Genomic DNA, 20,454 nt, shown 5'->3' with positions numbered 1-20,454 from the left:
TTGCCTAAGCATCTGTGTTTTTGTAACACTGGAACCACATTTAAAACTGATCTTGATGAGAAACCATGCAAACCTCCAAACCTCTGGGAAACTTAAACAATCAGCTGTAGCAAGACTGAAAAATTGTTTGGTAAACAGTAAAATAAACCTATTTTTAGAATATAAATGCTGTGTTTATGTATGGGGTCATCACAAAAGCTTTGGGTTTATGGTATTGTAGTTGTCAGGATCATGAAGTTGTGTGAATACGATCTAGAGCATATTTTTTGTATGTACATGGATGAAGGTGGAGCATGGAAAAAGTAACCATGTTTATGCCCACGGTGCCTGCATTTCTTGCTCTGAAGCAGTGGTGAGATATGGGATGGCTTTTGCTGGGACACGGGAGCCTGGTTTTCATTTCTGCTGCCTAAACAAGGCAGTGTTTTCTTGCTCATGCTTGCTGTGGGAAGATGACTCCGCTGGTTTATAGAGCTGCCGATGGACATGGCTGATGTACTTTCATGAACCACTGCCTTGCTTGCTTCAGTGCGTTGATGTTTGTCATCTTTAAGTTGTTGTTTTCTCCTTGCTGTTTGCACCCTCTAAACATCTGTGGAATGTTTCGTGTTCTTTTCTTGGCTGTCATGGCGTCAGTCCCACCAAATGCTCATCTTCATTCCTTTGCCCCGAATGCCTTCCAAGCTGTCTCTGTCTCCCGTGGAGAAAAATCAAACACCCAAAATAAGCTGATAATATGTTGGTATGATTTATTATTTTTCAGATTGATCTGGAAAGCAAGTTTGGAAATAATGTGTTACGTATTACTGCTGTTAGAAAACAGTAATGAAGAGAGAGATCTGTGTCAACTTTATATTCCTTCCAGACTATTTTAATTAGAGAAGACAAAATGTGTTTTTGAAATGTGGATTTCTTGCAAGAAATAAGCTGAAATAAATGTGTCCTTTTTTCTTTGATTATCAAAAATGTTTCCTGAGCTTCTCTTGAGGATTGTCTTTTACATTCTGAAGTTACACTTCTATCCAAGAGCAACCATTTCCTTAGGATTGAAAGGAAAACTCTGGAGTAGCTTGGACTAAGTCTGAGTTGTGTAAAATACTTAATTACTTCCAAGTGACCATATTGAAGCCTTTTCTTTAGGGATGCCAAGACAGCTTGAGAAGGCTTTGCTTTGCAGATTGAAGCTTTAAATATTTGCACGGAAAATGTTTACTGCAGGGCTGCCTGAATGAAAATTGGGACCCTGAGGTGCATTCTGGCTGGATGCTCCCCAAAGCCCAGATGTGAGATCTCTGCTGGGCTACCCCAGGCTCCGCAGCAGTCTCTGAGGAGGTGTTATACTGCTGCGAGAGCTGCTTGTGCCCTTCTTTCCTCTGTGCAAGTGAAACTGTGTATTGAGCTGTGTGAAGATACTGAAGCAGCTTTGTTTTGGAATAATGAGTTGAAATCTGTTCCTTTTAAAACTTTTTTTCATCATGTGCTGTGCTGTTTGTTGTGGCCTTTCTGTTTTCACCAGCAAAAGCTTGCCTGTTCTTGTGGGTATTTTGTATTTCTGACCTGTAATTCAAATAACCCAGGATTAGGTTTTAGCACATACAGTACACGCTTGCCAGAGAGAAGAATGGAAAGTCATGTTGAAAATATGTTGCTTTCATAACATCCAGATGTGTCTAGATTTCCTTTTGTCTGTCCACTGCGGTGACGTCTTCTCAGTTTCCTTCTATTTCGCTTTTGCTTTGTGTGGTTCTCAATTGAGTAATAAAAGGGATAAACCATGACTTAGTCCTTCATATTAAGCGTGACATGGGTACAGGGTCAGATTTCTGCCAGCGTGTTCCAAGTATAAGGGTAGTGTTCTGTCTGTGTAGAAGATGCGTTATTGAAACTGTTTGCCACTGTTTAATGCTGTCAGTTTCCTATTTCTAGGAGCCATGCAATGTCCCTTTGGGTTTCATATGCAACAGGGCTGGTCAACCACTTTCCCAAAGACTTTCCCACCAGAATACACTCATTTGTGTAATTGTGAACGTTACTGGGATATAACTTTTAATTTTAAATTAAAATACGGCATTGCTTGTTTTTTCAGTATGTATTGTAAAACAGTATCTAACTTAATAATACTCTGCATTGAATTCTCATGTGTTAGAATGTTTCTGAAATCACCCATTTTAATGAAAAGCAGGACTTGAAATCAAATTTGAAAAAAGACATTTAGAGAGGTGTGAGGTTTGGAACGTGAAGCCCAAACTTGAGTATGGATTGGTTGGAATATGCTCATAATTGTGCTTTAACAACCTTAAAATGATGCTATTCATCTTCTCAGCAACTGTTATTTGTAGTTGAGCTTTTACATTATTTTGGCAGTAAAATCACATACTAAGATTTATTGCCAAGTATCAACATCAAGTAATCAGCATGATAAATGTCCGCTGTTCATACTGTTCATTTAAATTCCTATATAAAAACTACCTCTATAATACTATGGAAGAGCTGTCTCTTTTTTTCCTATCACTGTCTCATTCTCTTCTTGACTGGAAGAGCTGGCTGTGATGTTTTCTCCAGGCTTTGAGTCACCTCTTGTGGTGTTTTTTTTGTGTGATGATGCACTGGTGGTAGACTCTGGATGTGTAGGTCAGTATTAGGTTGGTTGTTAAACTCAATTTGTCCTCCTTGAAAAAGTAGATCTCTTCAGAGAGGACTTGATCTTTGCTCTGCGATGGATTCAGGGTTGAACAGACAATCAGGCTCAAACATTGTTGTTTGTGTTTTGATCCTCAGTTCCTTTTTTGTACTCGTGGTTCCATCTTGCAGAATTTGCTGTTCAGAGCAAATAACACTGGGAAAGTTAAGCGTTTCTCTTGAGTGCCCTTTTCAGACTCCTCCTAAATGGTTCATAAGTGTTTCAGGGTTGGAAAACCAATTTAGAACAGAGAGAGGCTGTACTTCTGTGTGTTCACTTTTTGTCCTGTGCATCATTTTTTCAGTGACAGGTCCATTGGAAAAATTCTCTGACGTTGACCCACCTATTGCATCTGCTTCTGCAAATATCTGTGCAACTGTGGCAGTGGTAATTCTGTCAATATTGCTACATGGTGGCAAATCAAAGTGCCCTCTGGGTATAGCAGACAAATCTTAGGTTGCCAGACACGTTCATTCTTAGCTCATGTAGCGTCTTTCTTGAGAAAGACAATCCATTTTAGTGTGGGCAGGAGGACTCTATTATGCTGTCCTTTATGGTGCTCAGTTCTACGTCTTAACCTGATAGTTGAAAGGTAGCCTTCTGTCCACAGGTGAAAATTCCACCTGTGGCAAAACTATTGAGAAGCATACTTTGGAAACTCTGCTTGTGAAAACTCAATTTAAAGCACTCTTCTCCCTCCAGTGCAAAAGGTTCAAGCTTCCTGTGGGAAGGACCTTGCAGACAGACCATCTGCTTATAATGTGTGTTTTTAATGGTATGTGGACCAGCAGTACTAGAATGGGAAGATTTTGCTAACACTCAGTGTCTTTGGTGTGTGTGTATGTATGTGTATATATATACATATAAAATGTATATGTAATTATTTGTATATATATATACAAATTTTGTTACTGTGAGAAGAGGTCTGTATGGCTAGATCAGTAACTCTCTGGTCCTACTTATCATAGGTCAATAGTCCTAGTGAAGTATTTGATACTACTTGAACCCAGACTGCTTGGTTGCGTGGAAATCTTGTGTTAATCATTCAGCTTTAAGCCCATTCACAAAATTTCTGTGATGTATGAGCCAGAAATGGCTGCACCTTTTGAGAATGTTTCAGGTATTTTCTGCAAACACCATCCTGTAATGTTGATAGGCAGTTTTGAAACAGTCAGAAAATAGTAGGGAAAGATATCACAGGCAGAATTTACATTCTACTTTGGAAGCTCACAAGTGTTGAAGCTGCTTACTGCGCAGTAACCGGAAGTTATATTAGCTATGTGTGCACAGAATTTGTGTTTCTATGCTGTGATTATTCAAATAATGAGCAAAGATTATAAACTGGTGGCAGAGAATGGAGTGCAAGAGCTTGCGCCTTCAGTTGCTCTTGGTTAAATATCTTGTAGGCTTTTGTGTGTCTTGGGAGTGTTGGGAAATTGATGGATGTAGCCCTTTGGTCTTGGGTTTCCTGGGGCTGCCAGCACTTAGGTGTACATTCTTTCCCCTTTTGTCTAATTTCCTCCCTTTGAAGTGGAGATCAGGCTTCCATTGAAAGCAGAAGTTGTCCAGATACGTGACACACAGACATCTGACTTTATTTGAGGGCACTTGAAAGGCTTCTATTACTTTCTTTTAACGTTTCAGTCTCATAATATCATCCTAAATCACAGTAGAGAATGAAAGCACAGTAGTAGCCTCCTAGGTCCCCTTTGTGCTGTAGAAAGCTTAGTGCTTTATGTACAGGATCTCTTAAGGCCTAGCTGAGATTTCAGCTGCATTGTCTTCCATATGTTTGGAAAAAATAAAATCTCCATCTGTGTCTAATTTAGCAGAGAGCTGGAATGCCAGAAACTTATTCTTGTTCCTGATAAAATATAGCTGCAAGTTCACTGTGAATGAAAGCATTGCATTGGAGTTGTTCCTCTGTATGCACAGCAGAGAGGATTTCCACACTGTAGCTTCTATCTATTTGTAGGTGGTGGTCCACATCTCTGCAGTGTGGCCTGAGCCTGGGGGTGCAGTGGGTTGACATCAGAGCTACCAGCTGTGGTTCTGCTCAGCCTGTGTAGGGTGCAGGAGACCACTAGTGCTCTGCTCTTGCTGTGTGCATCTGCACGATGACCTGAAGTCCACGACGATCTCATGTCCCACGAAAAGGCACTTGATAGTGTTTGATATCTTTATATTGTGTGCTTGGACTCTTAGGCTGGCCTTGATTGAGTAGATTTGCAATGTAGACAATATGGCTGTGTTAGAATCCTAGTCACAAATAGCAACCCAGTTAATTTGTCATTTCACTGAAGCACATGGCAAATTTCAACATCCTAAGAGACAAACTTCTCTAGCAAGAGCTTTTAAGATTACAGAAGTGTTGGTGCTGGTAAGCATTGCTGTGATTTCGTATGCATTTCTCCAGATATATTTACCAGCTTATTGCCAGTGAAGCTGAATGCAATCAATAAAGTAAGTCTGACATTTGTCAGCTATTATAGATTGTTTCTCAGCCTGCTGAATCTGAAAATTTTATGTCTAAAGCTATTTTTGAAACTTTGGAAACTTTCTAGGTATTTGAATGTTTTGTTGAGAAATGTAAGGTCTAAGATGTGTTGATGTTTACTCTTAGTATTGAGATGGCACCCATAATCTTACGTGTTCAAAGAGACCAAGACCGTAGAAATAATGAAAATAGAAATATGAAGAAAAAGTAAAGGACACCTATTCTGCAAGCTCCCAGGTACCAGTGTCTTTTATTTCTGAAAAATGCCATCGTTGACACAATGTTTTCCACTACTTTCATCAGTTGGTCTAGTTTCTTAAAAAGTCAGTTATGTTTTTGCATTCGTAAATGTTGAAGTACAGTCTTGAGCCACTGTGTCTGTTGGAAGATACGCTGAAAAATCTTACTCAAGCTTGTATCTACTCTGATCAAACTTGGTTCTTAAATTTACGTAAGGGATGAATCAAGCTGGTATGAACAAGACAATTTTTATAAGCAGAATAGCCTCAAACAGGCTTGCTACTGGGATATTTTACCTTTTTCCTATATGAAAAAAAAATAAAGTATTTTGAGGATAAAAATGGTAGCTAACAATCTGATATCAGTGAGACTGTGTTGCATTGTAATATGTAGTTTTTTCATTAGTGCAAGGTTTTAGTGAAGTATAGGAAGATGCATTTCAGGCACTCAGTACTTAAATTACAGCCACTGCTAGTCTGGAGAGTTTAGGACCCCCTGAAATGACTTGAGACCTGCCTTTTCTCTGCCCACATGTGCATAATCAACATGCCTGCCTGCCTTCTCTAGTGTTAGCTCTGAAATCATGAGGCTACCACAGTCTGGTGACTGCAGAGTGCTGCTCAGGTTGCAGATGCACAGAAAAACCAAGCATTAAGTTACTTGAGTTTAAATACCTTACACTGGCATTTCTGCTTTCTGTTCTAAAGGTTGGTTATAAATAGAGTTCCATGGGAAAAATGGTATACAACTTATGGTTTTAAAATAGTGGAAGTCACACCTGAATCTTTTACCCAACTCTACCACGCTAGATTTGCATATGGAATAATCAGTAGTGCCGATGACTGCATTTCTCTTGCACTTAGCAGTCATCTCACGGAATTCATACTTTCCAGAATGCATTGTGTTTTACAAAAATAAATCCTCTATGTGCTTGGGCGAGTAAGGGAGCCGCCTGAATTCATGGGGTACTGATTTAAACTTCTGCTGGTATTCTGCACTGATAAACACGTTGCTTTTGAAGTGCAAGATGACACTGGTACAGGTTATAGATAACAAAGGTTACAGGTGTGGAAAAAACATGATCTTTCTAAAAATAAATATTTTTGCAATGACAATTTTGACACTTGTAATAGATGAGAGAGGGAAAACCTCATTATTTATTCTGTGAAAGGAATTTGACTTAGTCCTGTTTTTCTTCAACGGTGACCACCAAAGAGATGGGAAAGGTGAGACTAACTGTACATACTGCTTGGAGCTGCTGAAAATCCTGGAGTGTGGTGGCTCTGCAGCAAGAGCAGGGATGTAGGTTGCTGATTGCTTTGACTGTAGCAGTGTGAAATAGCAAGGCCCTCTGGACGTACTTGCTAACCTCCTTCCCCTTGGGCACACTGATACTCTGCTCTGCAGATCAAGATGTACAAGCATAGGCTCTCCCTGCTGTGAAGGGAGTTAGTAGGAGAAGGGAGGTCATGCTGGTTTGTGCTTAATGTTATTTTATGCTGTTAATGAGCTGTCATTCACAGCAGGGGGAACTTATGTCCCTCGGATAGCTCACATCTCTTAAAAGAGGTGCCGAAGAAATTAAACCATATGAATGTAATGTCCTTAGTACGTTCCTGTGGACGCAGGACCTGCCATGTTTGTGGTGGTGTTCTTTTGTGGCTGTTTGGGGGTTAATGCAACCACCTCTCCTTTTGCAGCCTACTTGCGTGGTTTTTGCTAGATTGCTGGTGTTGAGGAGAACCAGTTCATTGCTACTGCTCTTCACTTACATTCTGCTTAATCCTCAGTCCCCATTGCAGACAAGTGTGAGGAGGACGGACACTCACAGTGTGCAGTTGCTCCTTTCAAGAAAGAGCGTTCACGTTCTAGTTGTGGGTCACAGTAACAGGGCCTGAAGGTTGTGGATATGATACAGCAGAGAGCAGCACCTTTGGCTTTAATAGGTACAAGCTGGAAGAGTGGAGTTGCTGTCCCTACACAAATGGACCCTTAAAAGGAGAAGGACTGTGAATTCATACAGATCATACATGTGAATGACTTTGAGAATCAAGAGTGTGTGTTCTGAGGCTGGCTTAGGAGTCACATAATCAGTCAGGTTGGATGAGACCTCTAAGACCATTGTCTAGATGCTAATGAAGATGGGGTTACTATGAGTAGGGAACTTTACTGGTAGTGCCATAGTGGCTTAATTAGCAGTAGTACTGCATCACTTTTTCTTTTACTGAAACAGTTGAGATGGTATGAGAATCGGTACTGTTTTCTGTAATATGTAAGAGGGATTTTGGACTGTGCTTCTACTGCAAATTTGGTTTTAAAGAAGTGAAATGTTAACTCTGTAAGTATGAATTAGTGCTTTCCTGGGCTGAAGATGGAAATACTAGCTAGAAAGTAATGGTGCTTATTTTGTGTTGGCTCTCTCCGTGGAAAGACATACATACGCGTTTAGAAATGTTGACTGTATTATCTCCAGTTCTGTAGTGTGGAAATTCATCAGTATGGTTAATGTTTTCAAGTGACAGAGGCAATTACCATTTACATAAAACATTTCTGAAAAGCATTAGAGCTGTAGTGATTTCTGCTCAAAAGTAAATCTATTTTAAGTTTAGGTCCTGCTGGGGCTGGCATGCAGGGAGAATATAAACATTGGCTCTGCTGCTGAGGTGAGGAGGAATGGAGGGGGCTGCACTCCTCAGTGTGCCAAGTCTGAGCCGTTGGTGCTGACTTGCCCCAGTTTGTGGTCCTGAGACCATGCTACAAAAGAAGGCAGGTGCTTGCTACCTGCATACAGTCCATGGTGGCTTCTTTGCTGTCTGCATGCTCACTTGCAGGCACACTACATGTGATGTACCTGTACACACGTGCCCTTAGAGCTGCCCCTGGGGTGCTGTTAATGTCCTGCTGGTGCAGAAGCAAAGGGGACTTGGTGATTACAGGGGAATTCTTTCTCTACCTCATCTTTCTTCATGGGTTGTTATTCTCCTTTTGCATGAAGTGTGCTCCACGTTTACTCATCCTCTAGTTTTTGCTAAGGAGCATGGAAGTTGAATGTATTGAGGGAGCAGTTAATTGCAGCAGGTCTGGGAGGAGGCTGCAGCTGCTGTTAACAAACTGTATTTTTAACTGTATTTTTTTCCCCTGCTTGCATACTTACAGAATGTAATTTGTAACATCTTAATACTCTTGGTCAGTTTTACAAGAAACACAGGAAGCCTGTACTGCTGTGAGAGTAGAAGGACAGCATGGAAAGTCGTGTTGCATTTCCTACCAGAACGCGCAGCCGAGTCGCTGTCTGAGAGCTTGCTGAATTCCATACCCAGATGCTTTTGGCTGTCAATCTTTGCGAACAAAGAGTAGTGCCAGAGATTTTTTTATACTTTGAAGGATTATCTACTGAAATCATGTTTGGACTGATCTCTTAATCAATTCCTTTTTGTAAGTCGATGCTGTAAATGCTGAAGTATTCACCAGTGGCATGTGTGAATTATGTTGTTTTTAAGCTGTTCTTGTGATCACTTTAGAGAAAGTATGAAGCTGTAAACAGGATTTGGGGTTTTTCAGTGTCAGATGCTTGGAGGCAGTGTAGCTCATTAGTTGGGAGTGACATCTGGGAGCTGGAAGATCTTTTTGCTCCTCCAGATGCTGCCTTTGACTTGCTCTCTGACCTTTTTGCTGCTCAGCATTTCAGCCTGAGACTTGCCAACTGTTCTGCATTTCTCTGCCCATCTTACATCACTTGACTCTTCAACTACCAGAGGCTCTTCTCTATCTAGTCTATTGTTTTGTCTGCTTTTCCAGATTGTTACAGCTGATTTCTTGCTGTATGAATTTCTCTGTAGTATCTCCACTTATACAGAACAAGCCTGAAGTGGAAACCCAGGCAGAAACCTGGAAGATGTGGGACTGCTCTGCTTCTGTCATACCTTCTCTTCCTCTGTCACACTGGCAGTATCAACCTTGTCTTGCAGCTGTGTGCTGCAAAGTGAGGAAAAGCCTGAGGACGTGCGTAGCAAGTAACCTGCAGAAACGTGACAGAGATAGTGTTATCCTTACAACCTCTGTAAACTCTCAAATTCTTCTTTGTGGTGTGTGACCTTTGCAGTTGCTGCTAAATCAGAATATTTCAGGCCATCTGCACCTAAGAGATAGCTAGACCAACGGTATGCAAGTATGCATCAGTTTCCCAAGTCTTCTATAGATGGAGTCCATCTCAACTTGGAAATAGCTGGATTAGGAGGTGGTGGAAAGAAGAGAGTTGCTTGTGGTTGTCAAAGGAGTGCAACAGACAAAGGGCTCTTAGCTGTGTAACTTTGTTGTGCCTCCTACTGCTCCAACAGTGGTGGAAGGACAAATATTGTCTGTCTGAAGACTGCGTTTAAACAGCAGAAATTAACCTTTGACAAGTGCCTAAAGTATAATGTTATTGTACAATGCTGAAGTCGCAAAGCTGCAGCAATTGCTTTGCTGTATGTAGCAGGAACTGACAGATTCTGGGGACACCTGGAAAGACATTATCAGGTTACCAAAGCATGCTCTCCAGAAAGGAAACCAATATGATTTTGCTGCTCTGTGGAGAAGAAATACATTTTGGCGAGTAGAGAAATATGCATTTAGGAGTGATTCAGAGCTCCCTTCAATTCTGGCTGCGGAAAGGACATAGAATGAGTGACAAGAGGTTCTGATTCATCAGACCCTCATTTACCAGAATTTTGTATCAAAGGCCAGACTCAATATCTAGGCACTACCTACCTTTGCATTACTATTTCAGCAGCAACTGTATAGCATCTGGCAAACTCGAGCCTCTGATCCACCAGCTTGGGCTGAGTGCTGTCCTGAAAATATTACAGCACCTGCTTCTTGAGATTCTGATCCACTATGTGATTCCTGTAATGTGGGTTTATTTGACATCCCTCAGTGACTAGATTGACACAGAAATGGATGCTGCTGGTAATGTGGATGGTGGTAGAGAGAAGCTTGCTGGTGTTTGGACCTCATTTGTGTGGCTTATACTGTATGTATCTAAGCTAACACTCGCCATAACCACAGAAGTTATATATGCATACACGGAAATTGATGTTTTCGGGCATAATTCCCCTAAGAATCCTAAGAGAATTTGGTAACTGATATTGGCTGTAATTTGGTAAGATTTGAGTGCATTCAAATAGTCTCAAAATCTTCTAGTGCCATTTATTTGTGCTTTTTATAGTTGTGCTTGGATTCGTCTAAGTAAACTTTAAGTATGAAGTTTATATGCTGAATTCAACCTAGGTACTGAAGTTTTATATTTGACCATGAGCTCAATGTCTTGGCAAAAGTATTGGCTCTTGGTTTTTGGAACCGATCCCCAAATGCACTGAGAAATAATGCCTTTCTTTTGGCTTCACTGGGCTGTGGATCAGGCCTTCTCTAATCTAACTGATAACACAGCTTTCACAATTTTTTTCTTACCTAAGAACTAATTATGTAGGCCTTGGAAGTGAAATTATTGCAAGCAAAACATCTTCAGCCTGTCCCTGACAGGACAAACAGAAGAATGGGGAATTCAGAGTGGCCAGATGTGTCTGTGATTGGGGCTGCTACTGCCAGTAGCACAAAAGGTTTCTCAGATGTCTCGGAAGCCTACTGGATAAAAGTATAATGTGTGTTCCAAAGGCATTTGGAGAGCCACTGGCAAGTGTGCGGCTGCAGCTTTTGAATTAAGAAGAAGGCAGGAATGTTCAAAATCTGTCCTTGCTGTGGCAGAACTTGAGAGACTCTCCTTGCAATGTAAAAATGGTTGCTAACCATTAGCGGAATGTCAGCTCTTCTCTGAGTATTTTTTAACCTCTTTGACATGTTTTTTCCTTTGGCATACACAGCTGAAGAGTAGTGCCTGGCTTGAAGTGCCCTGACAGGGAGAAATAGGACAATCTTTTGCCTCCTGCAGCAGCTGCTCACAAATGTGTCCCACATTGCTGCAGAGATTCAGGTGTTTTCAGATCTAGTGCAAGATAACTGCTGACAATGTCTTCAGACACTAAACAGCATTAGCAAGTTTTTATTCAGCCAGACTAAACGAAGAAGAATCAAAAGGAAATTCTCTGCTTGGAGGCAGTACTCTGTACCTGAAAGAAGCTGCGAACCTTAAATTTAGGCACTTAGTTTGTGTAGCTCCTGGGAAATAAGCAGAAAGGAGCCCAAAATTAGACATTTTTTTGGAAAATGAGCTATATCTCATGTAAGTGTTGAAATATTGAAATTGTGTATAGCACCCTTGTGTCATAAAGACTTTATGATTTTGGCAGACAAATGTGTGTATGTTCAGATGGCAGATATTCATAAAAAAAAAACCGAGTCCGCTGTTGATGGAAAATCAGAACCCTTTGCAGGGTATCTCTCAGTACCCCTGGCATGGAGAAGTAACTTCCGTGCAGGCTTCTGGTGTTTGCCAGAAGGAGAGGAAGGGAAGCAGAGCTGTGTTGGACCAGAGGAGGTGGTTGGGGACAGTGCTCTGGGGCTTCTCACTTTTACTTGTTTGGGGCCAGACTGACTCTGGCCTGCAAAGGACATGGTACAGCATGCGAGGGATGGCAAGGATGGAGTGGGTTACTGGAAGTGAAAGCTGGTGCAACTTTGCGTGCTGGAAATGTGTTTTCTTGGCCATGAGAAATTTCAGAGAGAATAAGATCATACAGCAAACCATCAGGGTTTCCTGCCAAGCATATCTTGTTACAGTCATGTGACTATTCAATGTAACTGGATTTGTTGTGCTTTAATGACTTTTTCCAATGATTTCCTGGCAAAGGGCTGAGACTCAGTGGGAGCTGCCCAATTCCATGTTTCAAGTATCAAGTGAGCAGTAGCTGAGGAGAAATGCTTCCCTGCTCTGTGTGCATGGCACCAGCACAGCCTTTCTGTTTCAGCAAGGAGAATGTCGGCACTGATATTGATCTTCGAGCCAGTGCAGTGAGAGGGGCTGAGGCTGGAACGTTCCTTGTATATTTCTTTGCTCTCCCAATGTCCAGGCAAGCCTGGGAGAGTTGCTCACAGCCAGCCACGAGTGAATGGACTGCGCAGGATTTCTTTGACTTTGGTCATTACCTAAGCTGGAGGCTGGCCAAGTCAGTAGAGTTTACTCTGGCAGAAAGTGTGAGTTGTATTTCCCGTTCAGAAGATGAGTATGAGGAATATGCTCATTCAGTGCTTGAAAATGCATGGCTTTCTACCTCATGAGAGCGAGAGGGCTTGGAGTATGTTGGTATAATTCCACGCTTTGTCATATGTTATTTACATACTGTTTGCACCTTGTTGTTCTCTGTGTTGGTGCCAGCACTCTGATATTACTGCAGTTTATTTTTATGATCTTGGTGTTGAAGCAGCTGTAAAAACAACTAGTGAAAGTGAGCTAGCTGCTGGAATTTCTGATTCAGTCCGGTTGGTAGTAGGCAGATTCCGAAAGGAAAGGAGAGATGGAAAACAACTAATAAATTTAGTCTCATGTCTAAATATAATAATGCGTAACAAAAATGTGTTGGCTGGCTGGAACTAGCTGCTGAGGAGAATCAGATCATTGATAAAAAAAATAATATGATCGTTTGTATGGAAAGTGTCGAGGGATAGAATATCACATTAATTTAAAGGAGATCTTAATCCCACAAGTGAGAACTTAGTGCTTGTAGAAAGTCATCTCTCCTGCACCTCATTTGTTTTAGTATTACAAATATAGTTTGATATATTTTATCAGCAAGGAGATATAGATCAATTAACACTTTGCTTGTCTAGCTAAAATACAAATACTTAGCTCATGTACTGATGTCAGCACCAGTGCAATGTCTTTGTGGAATGAAACAGGAAAAAAACCTTTCACCTAGTGAAGTTGGCTGTGACTTCGGTCAGATGCTCATTTGTGGTCCAAGGAGACCTGGTTTCCTTAACACTCCACTAAGACAAATAATTACTCTCCCTAAACTTCTCCTTTGGTCCTGCCTGGAGGCTGGCCCGAGTGGCAGCAGTGGGTCAGGCTGGCTGAAGCTGGGCTTGGGTTTTCTGCAGGAATGCAGTGAGGAGCAGCATGTTGCCCAAGATAATCATTTTGGCAGTGCTAGAATAATGATTGGACTTGATGATCTCAGAGGTCTTTTCCAACCTAAATGATTCTATGATTCTAATCTATGGTGAATTCTGGTTAGGGGATTGGTTATACGATGGGATATCCAATTATTTACTGTCCTGTCCACCATAGCAGGAGATTAATTTTATTACTTAATCCAGCCTTTTTAAAAATAATCTGGTGCAGTAAAGCCCATCAGGTAATTCTGAAGGGAGAGTAGGTAGTGGGAGGCATCCAACCCAAGCCATTCTATGATTCCTTACTACGAAGATGTGCCGTCAACTCATTGCTTCTTGCTGCCCACAATCCAGTAGCGCACTAACCTTGAGAAAAAAGCTGATGTCTTCCTCAGTGCCAATGAAGATATCTCATGCTATAGTTGAAAAAATCTTTTGCCTCTTTCCTGTTTTTTAACAATCATTTCATTGTTACTACAGTCTCTCATAGATGAGTAGTACTCACTCAGATAACGGGTACCAGTATGAGAATAAGTGGGCAGACAGTAAGTTCCATTCTGGCATGCTTTGGTAGTCAGGACTTGATTGTTTTCCAGTTCTGTTGAAAGGAGCATGTTACTGCTTGACTCGTGATCTGACTTTTTTTCCCTTTTCACTTTCTGGGCAGGAGAGTTGCTCAGATCCAGTATGGATGAACACAATGGCTCTGCAGAGATGCCCCCACTGAGCCAAGGGCGGCACGGAACCATTAAGTGTGGATGGCTGCGGAAGCAAGGAGGCTTTGTCAAGACCTGGCACACGCGCTGGTTTGTTCTCAAGGGGGACCAGCTTTATTATTTCAAAGATGAAGACGAAATCAAGCCACTGGTAAGTCACAGTCCTAAGTTAATATAAGCAGAGTTGTCTCATGTTTTAAGAAACCTCCCTATCTCTCGGTCATGGGCTCTGTAAAACTTCAGATTTTGTTTACCATGAATGCAGAACCGAGTCAAGCCTTGGCAGTTATATGGTTCCCCATACGACCTCTAAAGTTTCCTTTTCCAGGTCAGGTTTTCTCATCACAGCGTTTTTAAGGGAGACTAGTCCAAATGAAGTTCAAGTGGCAAAAATCAGTCTGCTGTACTTACCTGAGGCAGATGGATAAACTGTATTTTTAAAGGCACTGGTTAATTTTTTTCTGTTTAAAATGGGGTATTTCTAATTTGTATTTTTACAGATAGGAAATCCCCTAAGATTGTAGCCTGAATACTTTCCCATCTGTAGCGTGGATTAGACTTTTGTTTGCTGCCTGGTTCTGTTGTGGTAATTTACTGCTCTGTAATGTTCATCTACTTTCTTGTTTATTTAGCTTTTTGACAAGCATGCTTTAGGGCTGTCTATCTCTAGAGTGTCATAAGAAAAAAGTAAATACCTTTTGCTCTTAGCCCAGGGCAAGTCTGAGCGTCTCTGATAATAAGTTGAGAAATCTTTTGCTAGCACCTCCAGGAGTGTGGTAGTCGTAGTTATTGATCATCCTCATCTGTGACTTCAGAAAATGTGCTGTGAATTATGTCTGTGCAGATATTCAAATATATAATCACACTCAAATCCTTGATTCCTACTACATTTTTGATGGCTTATGTTTGTGGATTTTAACAGTGACTTGAGAGATGTAGAACCCATGAATCCAGTTTCCTGCATGGCACAGGCCATAGCAATTAATCATGCTTATGGCATGCATTATGGCACGTGTTAAGAAAATATTCAGTCTTAAGGTAATTGTTCCCAAAGAAAGTTCTTGTTTATGCTGCTTTCAAAGCATCACCTTCACGTGCCTTTGGTAGCCGTTTCCTATTAAAATGCTGCTAGACAGTATAGGTTAATTAAATAATCTATGGCATATTTACACATTATACGTTAGTGTGAATATTTTATGAATACGAAGTAACTAATTTCTGGGAAGAGAAATGCATCTCTTATAATTTTGATAATCAAGAGTTGGAAAAGCAGCTATCAAAACAAAAGTGTTTATGAGCCTGGATTTCGGGAAATACAGCTCTTCTTCCTAGCACTTGACATCTGGCAGTATGTTTGCATATGAGGATGTCATTGCTCTTTGAGAGGTGACAATGCTGTATTGCATGGAGCGTTGTATGGCTCTATGAAGCACAATTGTTTTAAATCTCTTTGCCGCTACTGGTGGTGTGACTTGAGAAGATGCTACCACTTTGCTGTATCCCTTTTGTGAGATGGAGGTGGATATTCTGACCTTCTGACTTCTTTGATAAGTTTGGCAGTGGTTGATATCAATAGGTAAGAGTTTGCTTGAGTTTCGCACTTAAGTGTGAAGTAGTTCATGAGGATGCCCACAGATAGAAAAGGTTTGTTTCTGGTAGGCTTGGAAAATGAATGGACCCAACCCAGATCATGTTTAGTCAGTATCTCAAACTGTACAAATATCAGTTGCTGAAATATATCCCAAGTTTAATACCATGTATGGAAGTGCTTTTTCCCCTCCAAGTATGTAGAAGGATCTGCTGTGTTCAATTCAAAAAGAAAATTACTGTGACTTTCCAGGAACTCTGGTGTACTTTCAGTGGAGAACTAAAGTGAAGAAGTCAAGTGATAGGATCAATTTCCAGTGTATGAAAATACTGTTAGGAGGTAGTGAGCAGCATTATGTCACTATTATACTAGCAGCATACTACTGGATTTGTGTTCAGGACAAATAATAGTTTATTCATTACTAGATATGATAACTTTAGACAATAACATAATGGAAAACGGAGGAGATTTCATGAAGTGTGTGGGTTTTGTTTTCCTCCCCCCAAACTGAATTGTAGTGTTATAATTTTGCATATTAGCTGGTTGTGCTTGGAAGCAGATGGAGAGCTGTTGTTCCTCATCTTGAGGAATGCTGTGTGCATTTACAGAAGGTAGGAGAAATTGAGCAGGAGTGGACAGTGAGCCAGTGAGTTTATCTTCCTAGCCCTAATGTGAATTTGGGAAATACGGATTACAATTTATGGTGTGAATTCAGAAGATGATTGAGAACCAGTCTGCTCTATGTTTGGGGCTTGGGTTTTGTCCAGTCTGTACCAAAAATTACAGAGTGACATCTGTATGTTTGGAAATAATGGAGATGTGAATGGAACTGAATTTTAGAAAAACGAGATGTCAGATTTTAATCCAAGACTGACTATATGATGGGAGTCAAAAAAAAAAAGTAACATCTGTTTATGTCTAAACTATCAGTAAATACTCTTGACTTTGTGGAACGTGCTGTTAGTATTATAGGCAGCTACAACGTACTTTAGAAAATGTGTGTATGTTGACTAGCACTCTGGTATCAGGCTGTTAAATTGAAGTCTTTAACTATCAGTGTGAGTGTGAGGTAAGCTCTCTGCCAACCTGTATCAGCAGCCTACATGTGTATAGTGCTTGTGCGGGAGAACAGAGGAAAAAGAAACGACACACAGCTATTATAGTCAAAGTCAGTGACTTTTCACTGATTCCCTATTATCATCAAACACAAAAATCTTACCCTTGTAATATTTTGTCAGTAAGAACAGCAGCTGGCTTTTGCTCTGATATCCATGAAATATCTTGGGGAACTGACAAAGATGGCATATCTGTTTACTGAAGATGCAGGTGTGCATAGTAATACATCTAGTTAGTTCCAGGAGACAAAGCAAAGAAGTGAGCAAGCCCATAATATACAAAGACATCTGATTTGATTATTGCATGTAATTTTTGCCTCTTGGAGATGATACAGAATTTTACCTTGTTGATTTTTACCTGCTGCCTCTGGTAGTCACCTTATTCCTGACAGCCTGTTGTGTTTCAGAAAGCCAATATTAAGCTAGATCTAAAGGTCAGCTATCCAGCTTGACATGTGGGCGGCTGAAAAAAAAATCAGCATTTGGTATCCCCAGTAGTACAGCTGTTGTTTATGTGCAGCTAATGAAAATATTTCTCACTTTCCCTTCTGCCCACACTTAACTTTCCTGGTTTGTGAGTAGCAAGGAAGGGGCTTTTGGGTGTAACTTCCTTGTTGCAGCTCTCAGTCTTACTTGAGGATATGAGTTTCTGGGAGCAAACCTGTATGGATGGAGCATCACTGATACGTGTCTGTAAATGAATAAGAATAGGCAAGTTCACCCAGTCTAGACTGTATTTGTGGCTTAGACACCTGTTTAGCCTAGTTGCTAGCCTACAGCTGTGGCCTGTGTGTGTTTATGGGATTGAATTTGAGGTGTGTGAAGAGATCTTAAAGATCTACAAAATGATCTCCAGGAAAAACTTGTTAGTGTATGCCTGAAAATTCATATTAATCAGCTTACATACCACCCCGAACTTCTGGGCTTGTAGTTTCCGTCCTCTAGGTAACAAGAAGTGGAGTCACAGTCCCTGGAGGTGTTTAAAAACAGTGGAGATGTGGCACTGAGGGACATGGTCAGTGGGCATGGTGGGATGGGTTGGTGGTTGGACCTGGTGATCTTAATGGTCTCTTCCAACCTTAGTGATTCTGTGATTTTTTTGAGTCAGTCTTTAATTGAAACTGAATAACTGTCTGCTGGAATCTTAAGTACAGGTAACCACTATCTGTCTGTAAGGGAAAGATTCTCTCTGATGTACAAACAGAATACTTTAAAGTACTGATTTCCAGCAAAGTATGTGCTTTTCATCTAATCCAATTTGTGTGGAGGAAAAAAAAATTGGCAGCATATTCCACTTAATGGCATTAATAGGAAGCAGCCAACAAACTTTAGTTGCATTTTTTAAACTTAAAGCTTCTTGTGAATGTATTAAATAGAAATTAATATGATAATTACAAAAATCTAAAATGAGTCTGCTCATAAGGGAAATCCGTGAGTGCTGGATATGATGAAAGATTGAACATCATGCTTTTTTACAAGTTAAAAAGGAATAGATAACATTTTTAGGCATATGGGAAAACGTAATTGTACGTGCATATTAGAATGGCATCACAAGAAATGACTGTCTGTGCTTGTTAACTAGAGGATTTCCAGTAAGGAAAATGAGTTCTATTTACCATGATCCTTGTCAATGGAAATGCACAAGAACCAGCTTTTGTATAATTATGAAGAGCAGCACAGAGGCCAAAACAGTTATCCACAGATACTGCTTGGAGTGTAGCTACAGCTCCCCTGGTCATGGCTGGGGAGGATAATGTGGAGCAACACCTCTGCACGCTTGGTTGGCTTTGTGTGCTTTGTTCAAAGGCCTCTTGCCATCTCTTAAGGAGAAACTAATCATGTGAATGGAGTGGAATGCAAGGAGATCCAGTTGAATCCTACATGAGGCTTTTAAAAAAAGCCAGGTGACCTGGTGTTCATCAAGAGTATGATCAGCTGCCAACAACTGCCTGTAACATTCTCTGAAGCAGTCCTGACCAAAGGCTGCCAGCTGGCCTTGCTGAGTCTTGCCTAACTTACAAATAAAGAACAGACAGGGACTTCATTTTCAGATGTCTGAATGGATCTTGTAACTGGCTCTGCCCCTACTCCGGTGTGTTCTGCTCATGTACAACTTGCTTCTGGGGAAATCTGCCCTGCAGACTGCAGCAGAGCAGCTGCCAGTCCTGAGCTCTGTGCAGCCACCACTTGGTGGTTCCTGCTATCCTTCTGCTGTTCTGTTGTCCGGAGCATGAACTTTCCCATATTTCCTTTCCCTTCACTCCTTTCATTTTTGCAGAAAGGTGCTTCTCATTTGAGTTTTGCATGTGTCATGCAAACTTGAAACAGATTTTGAGTTAGCCATGTGTTCCTGATGCAGTTTTTTCCTTTGAAACACTTACTTGAAGGAAGAGAAGGCTCTAAGTAACACATCTTTCTATTTAGGGCAAATGCATTTTTTTCTTTTCTCATCATTCTTGGTCTCTGTTCAGTGGTCATAAGGTCTCTCATTTTTTAAATCAAGAAATGAACTTAGTGCTATGACTGAATGAGTTTGAGATTAGACAAGAAGAGTTGCATCCTATGTGATCTGAGTGGCAGAATCCCCTGTATTCTTGTGCTTGCTTTCTGCTTGTGAAAATCTGGTCTGACCTGGCATGGCAGCTGGTAAACCTATCTAAACAGTGGTCTCTTTCACACCACATATGGCCACATGGACTGTTTAATGCTGAAAGTGAAGTGAGAGCTCCAAAACTGCTTGGGGTCTTTTTCTGTTTTATGTGTTTTCTGGCTTCACAAGTTTATGAATACAGCAGGCTCTTGCAACTTTGGCAGCGAAACTTTTGGAATGCAAAGGTGGCTATTGAAGGATAGGTCTTATTAGAAATGGCACAACTCTCTACTACCTGTCTGACTTGAATTTTGTAGGTCTCTTATTGCTGCAGGTTTCAGCCATTTATTTGGACACATGCTTCTTTTTACCACAATGACTTGAATCAGTGCAATTAAAGGTATAATATATTCTTGTCAGTAGCTACTCATGGGAGTTTTGTACAAAAGAATTTAGTGTTGTGAGGTTCTGTATTTTGAAACCAGGGTGCTTCTGATGCCATTACCTTGTTGCTGAGAGAGGTTTCTCACATCTGCAGGATTGAATTTCTGTGCTTGGCCTGAGACAAATATCCATAAACCCATTCACTGAGGTGCTCAGCTTGGAGGTGATCAGATTCCAGCTTTAATCCCCTCTTCTGCTTATTTCAGACCAAAAATGCGGAGCTGAATTTTCAATAGTTGTTCTTTGTTCTATTTTATTACTTTGAAAAACTCTTGAGGCTTTGGGTTTGACCCAGTAGGAGTCTTAAAAGCTTTAACAGGGAGGAAAAAGGTGTCTCATCCAGCAGTAAGCCCTGTGTTAATTACAGGAATGTCACCAATAAGTGCTGTACAGAGTTAGATATTTTGTGCCAAATCCAGACAATTCTTGCTCAGTGCATTGCCCTAGATGGTGCTGATAGAAATTCACTTCTTCCTTGAAGATGGCTCATAGTGTAGAATACCATGCAAGGAGTATTCAGTTCTGTACCTTGTATGCA

General features: G+C 40.8%; 1 protein-coding gene across 3 annotated transcripts in view; it reads left to right on the top strand.

The window, feature by feature from the left end:
• Window positions 1–20,454, top strand: part of ARHGAP24 (Rho GTPase activating protein 24) — a 160,527-nt gene that overhangs the window by 12,760 nt on the left and 127,313 nt on the right. For all 3 annotated transcript variants that reach the window (XM_021396478.1, XM_021396475.1, XM_021396474.1), the window contains exon 2: window positions 14,131–14,330. In XM_021396478.1, coding sequence (XP_021252153.1) covers window positions 14,151–14,330 — 180 coding nt within the window. In that variant the 5' untranslated portion in view covers window positions 14,131–14,150. The remainder of the gene's footprint in view (window positions 1–14,130; window positions 14,331–20,454) is intronic.

Source organism: Numida meleagris, chromosome 4, assembly GCF_002078875.1.
Source record: "Numida meleagris isolate 19003 breed g44 Domestic line chromosome 4, NumMel1.0, whole genome shotgun sequence".
Taxonomy (NCBI): domain Eukaryota; kingdom Metazoa; phylum Chordata; class Aves; order Galliformes; family Numididae; genus Numida; species Numida meleagris.
Note: the sequence above shows the minus strand (reverse complement) of the source record. Positions and strands in the feature narration are given on the sequence as shown.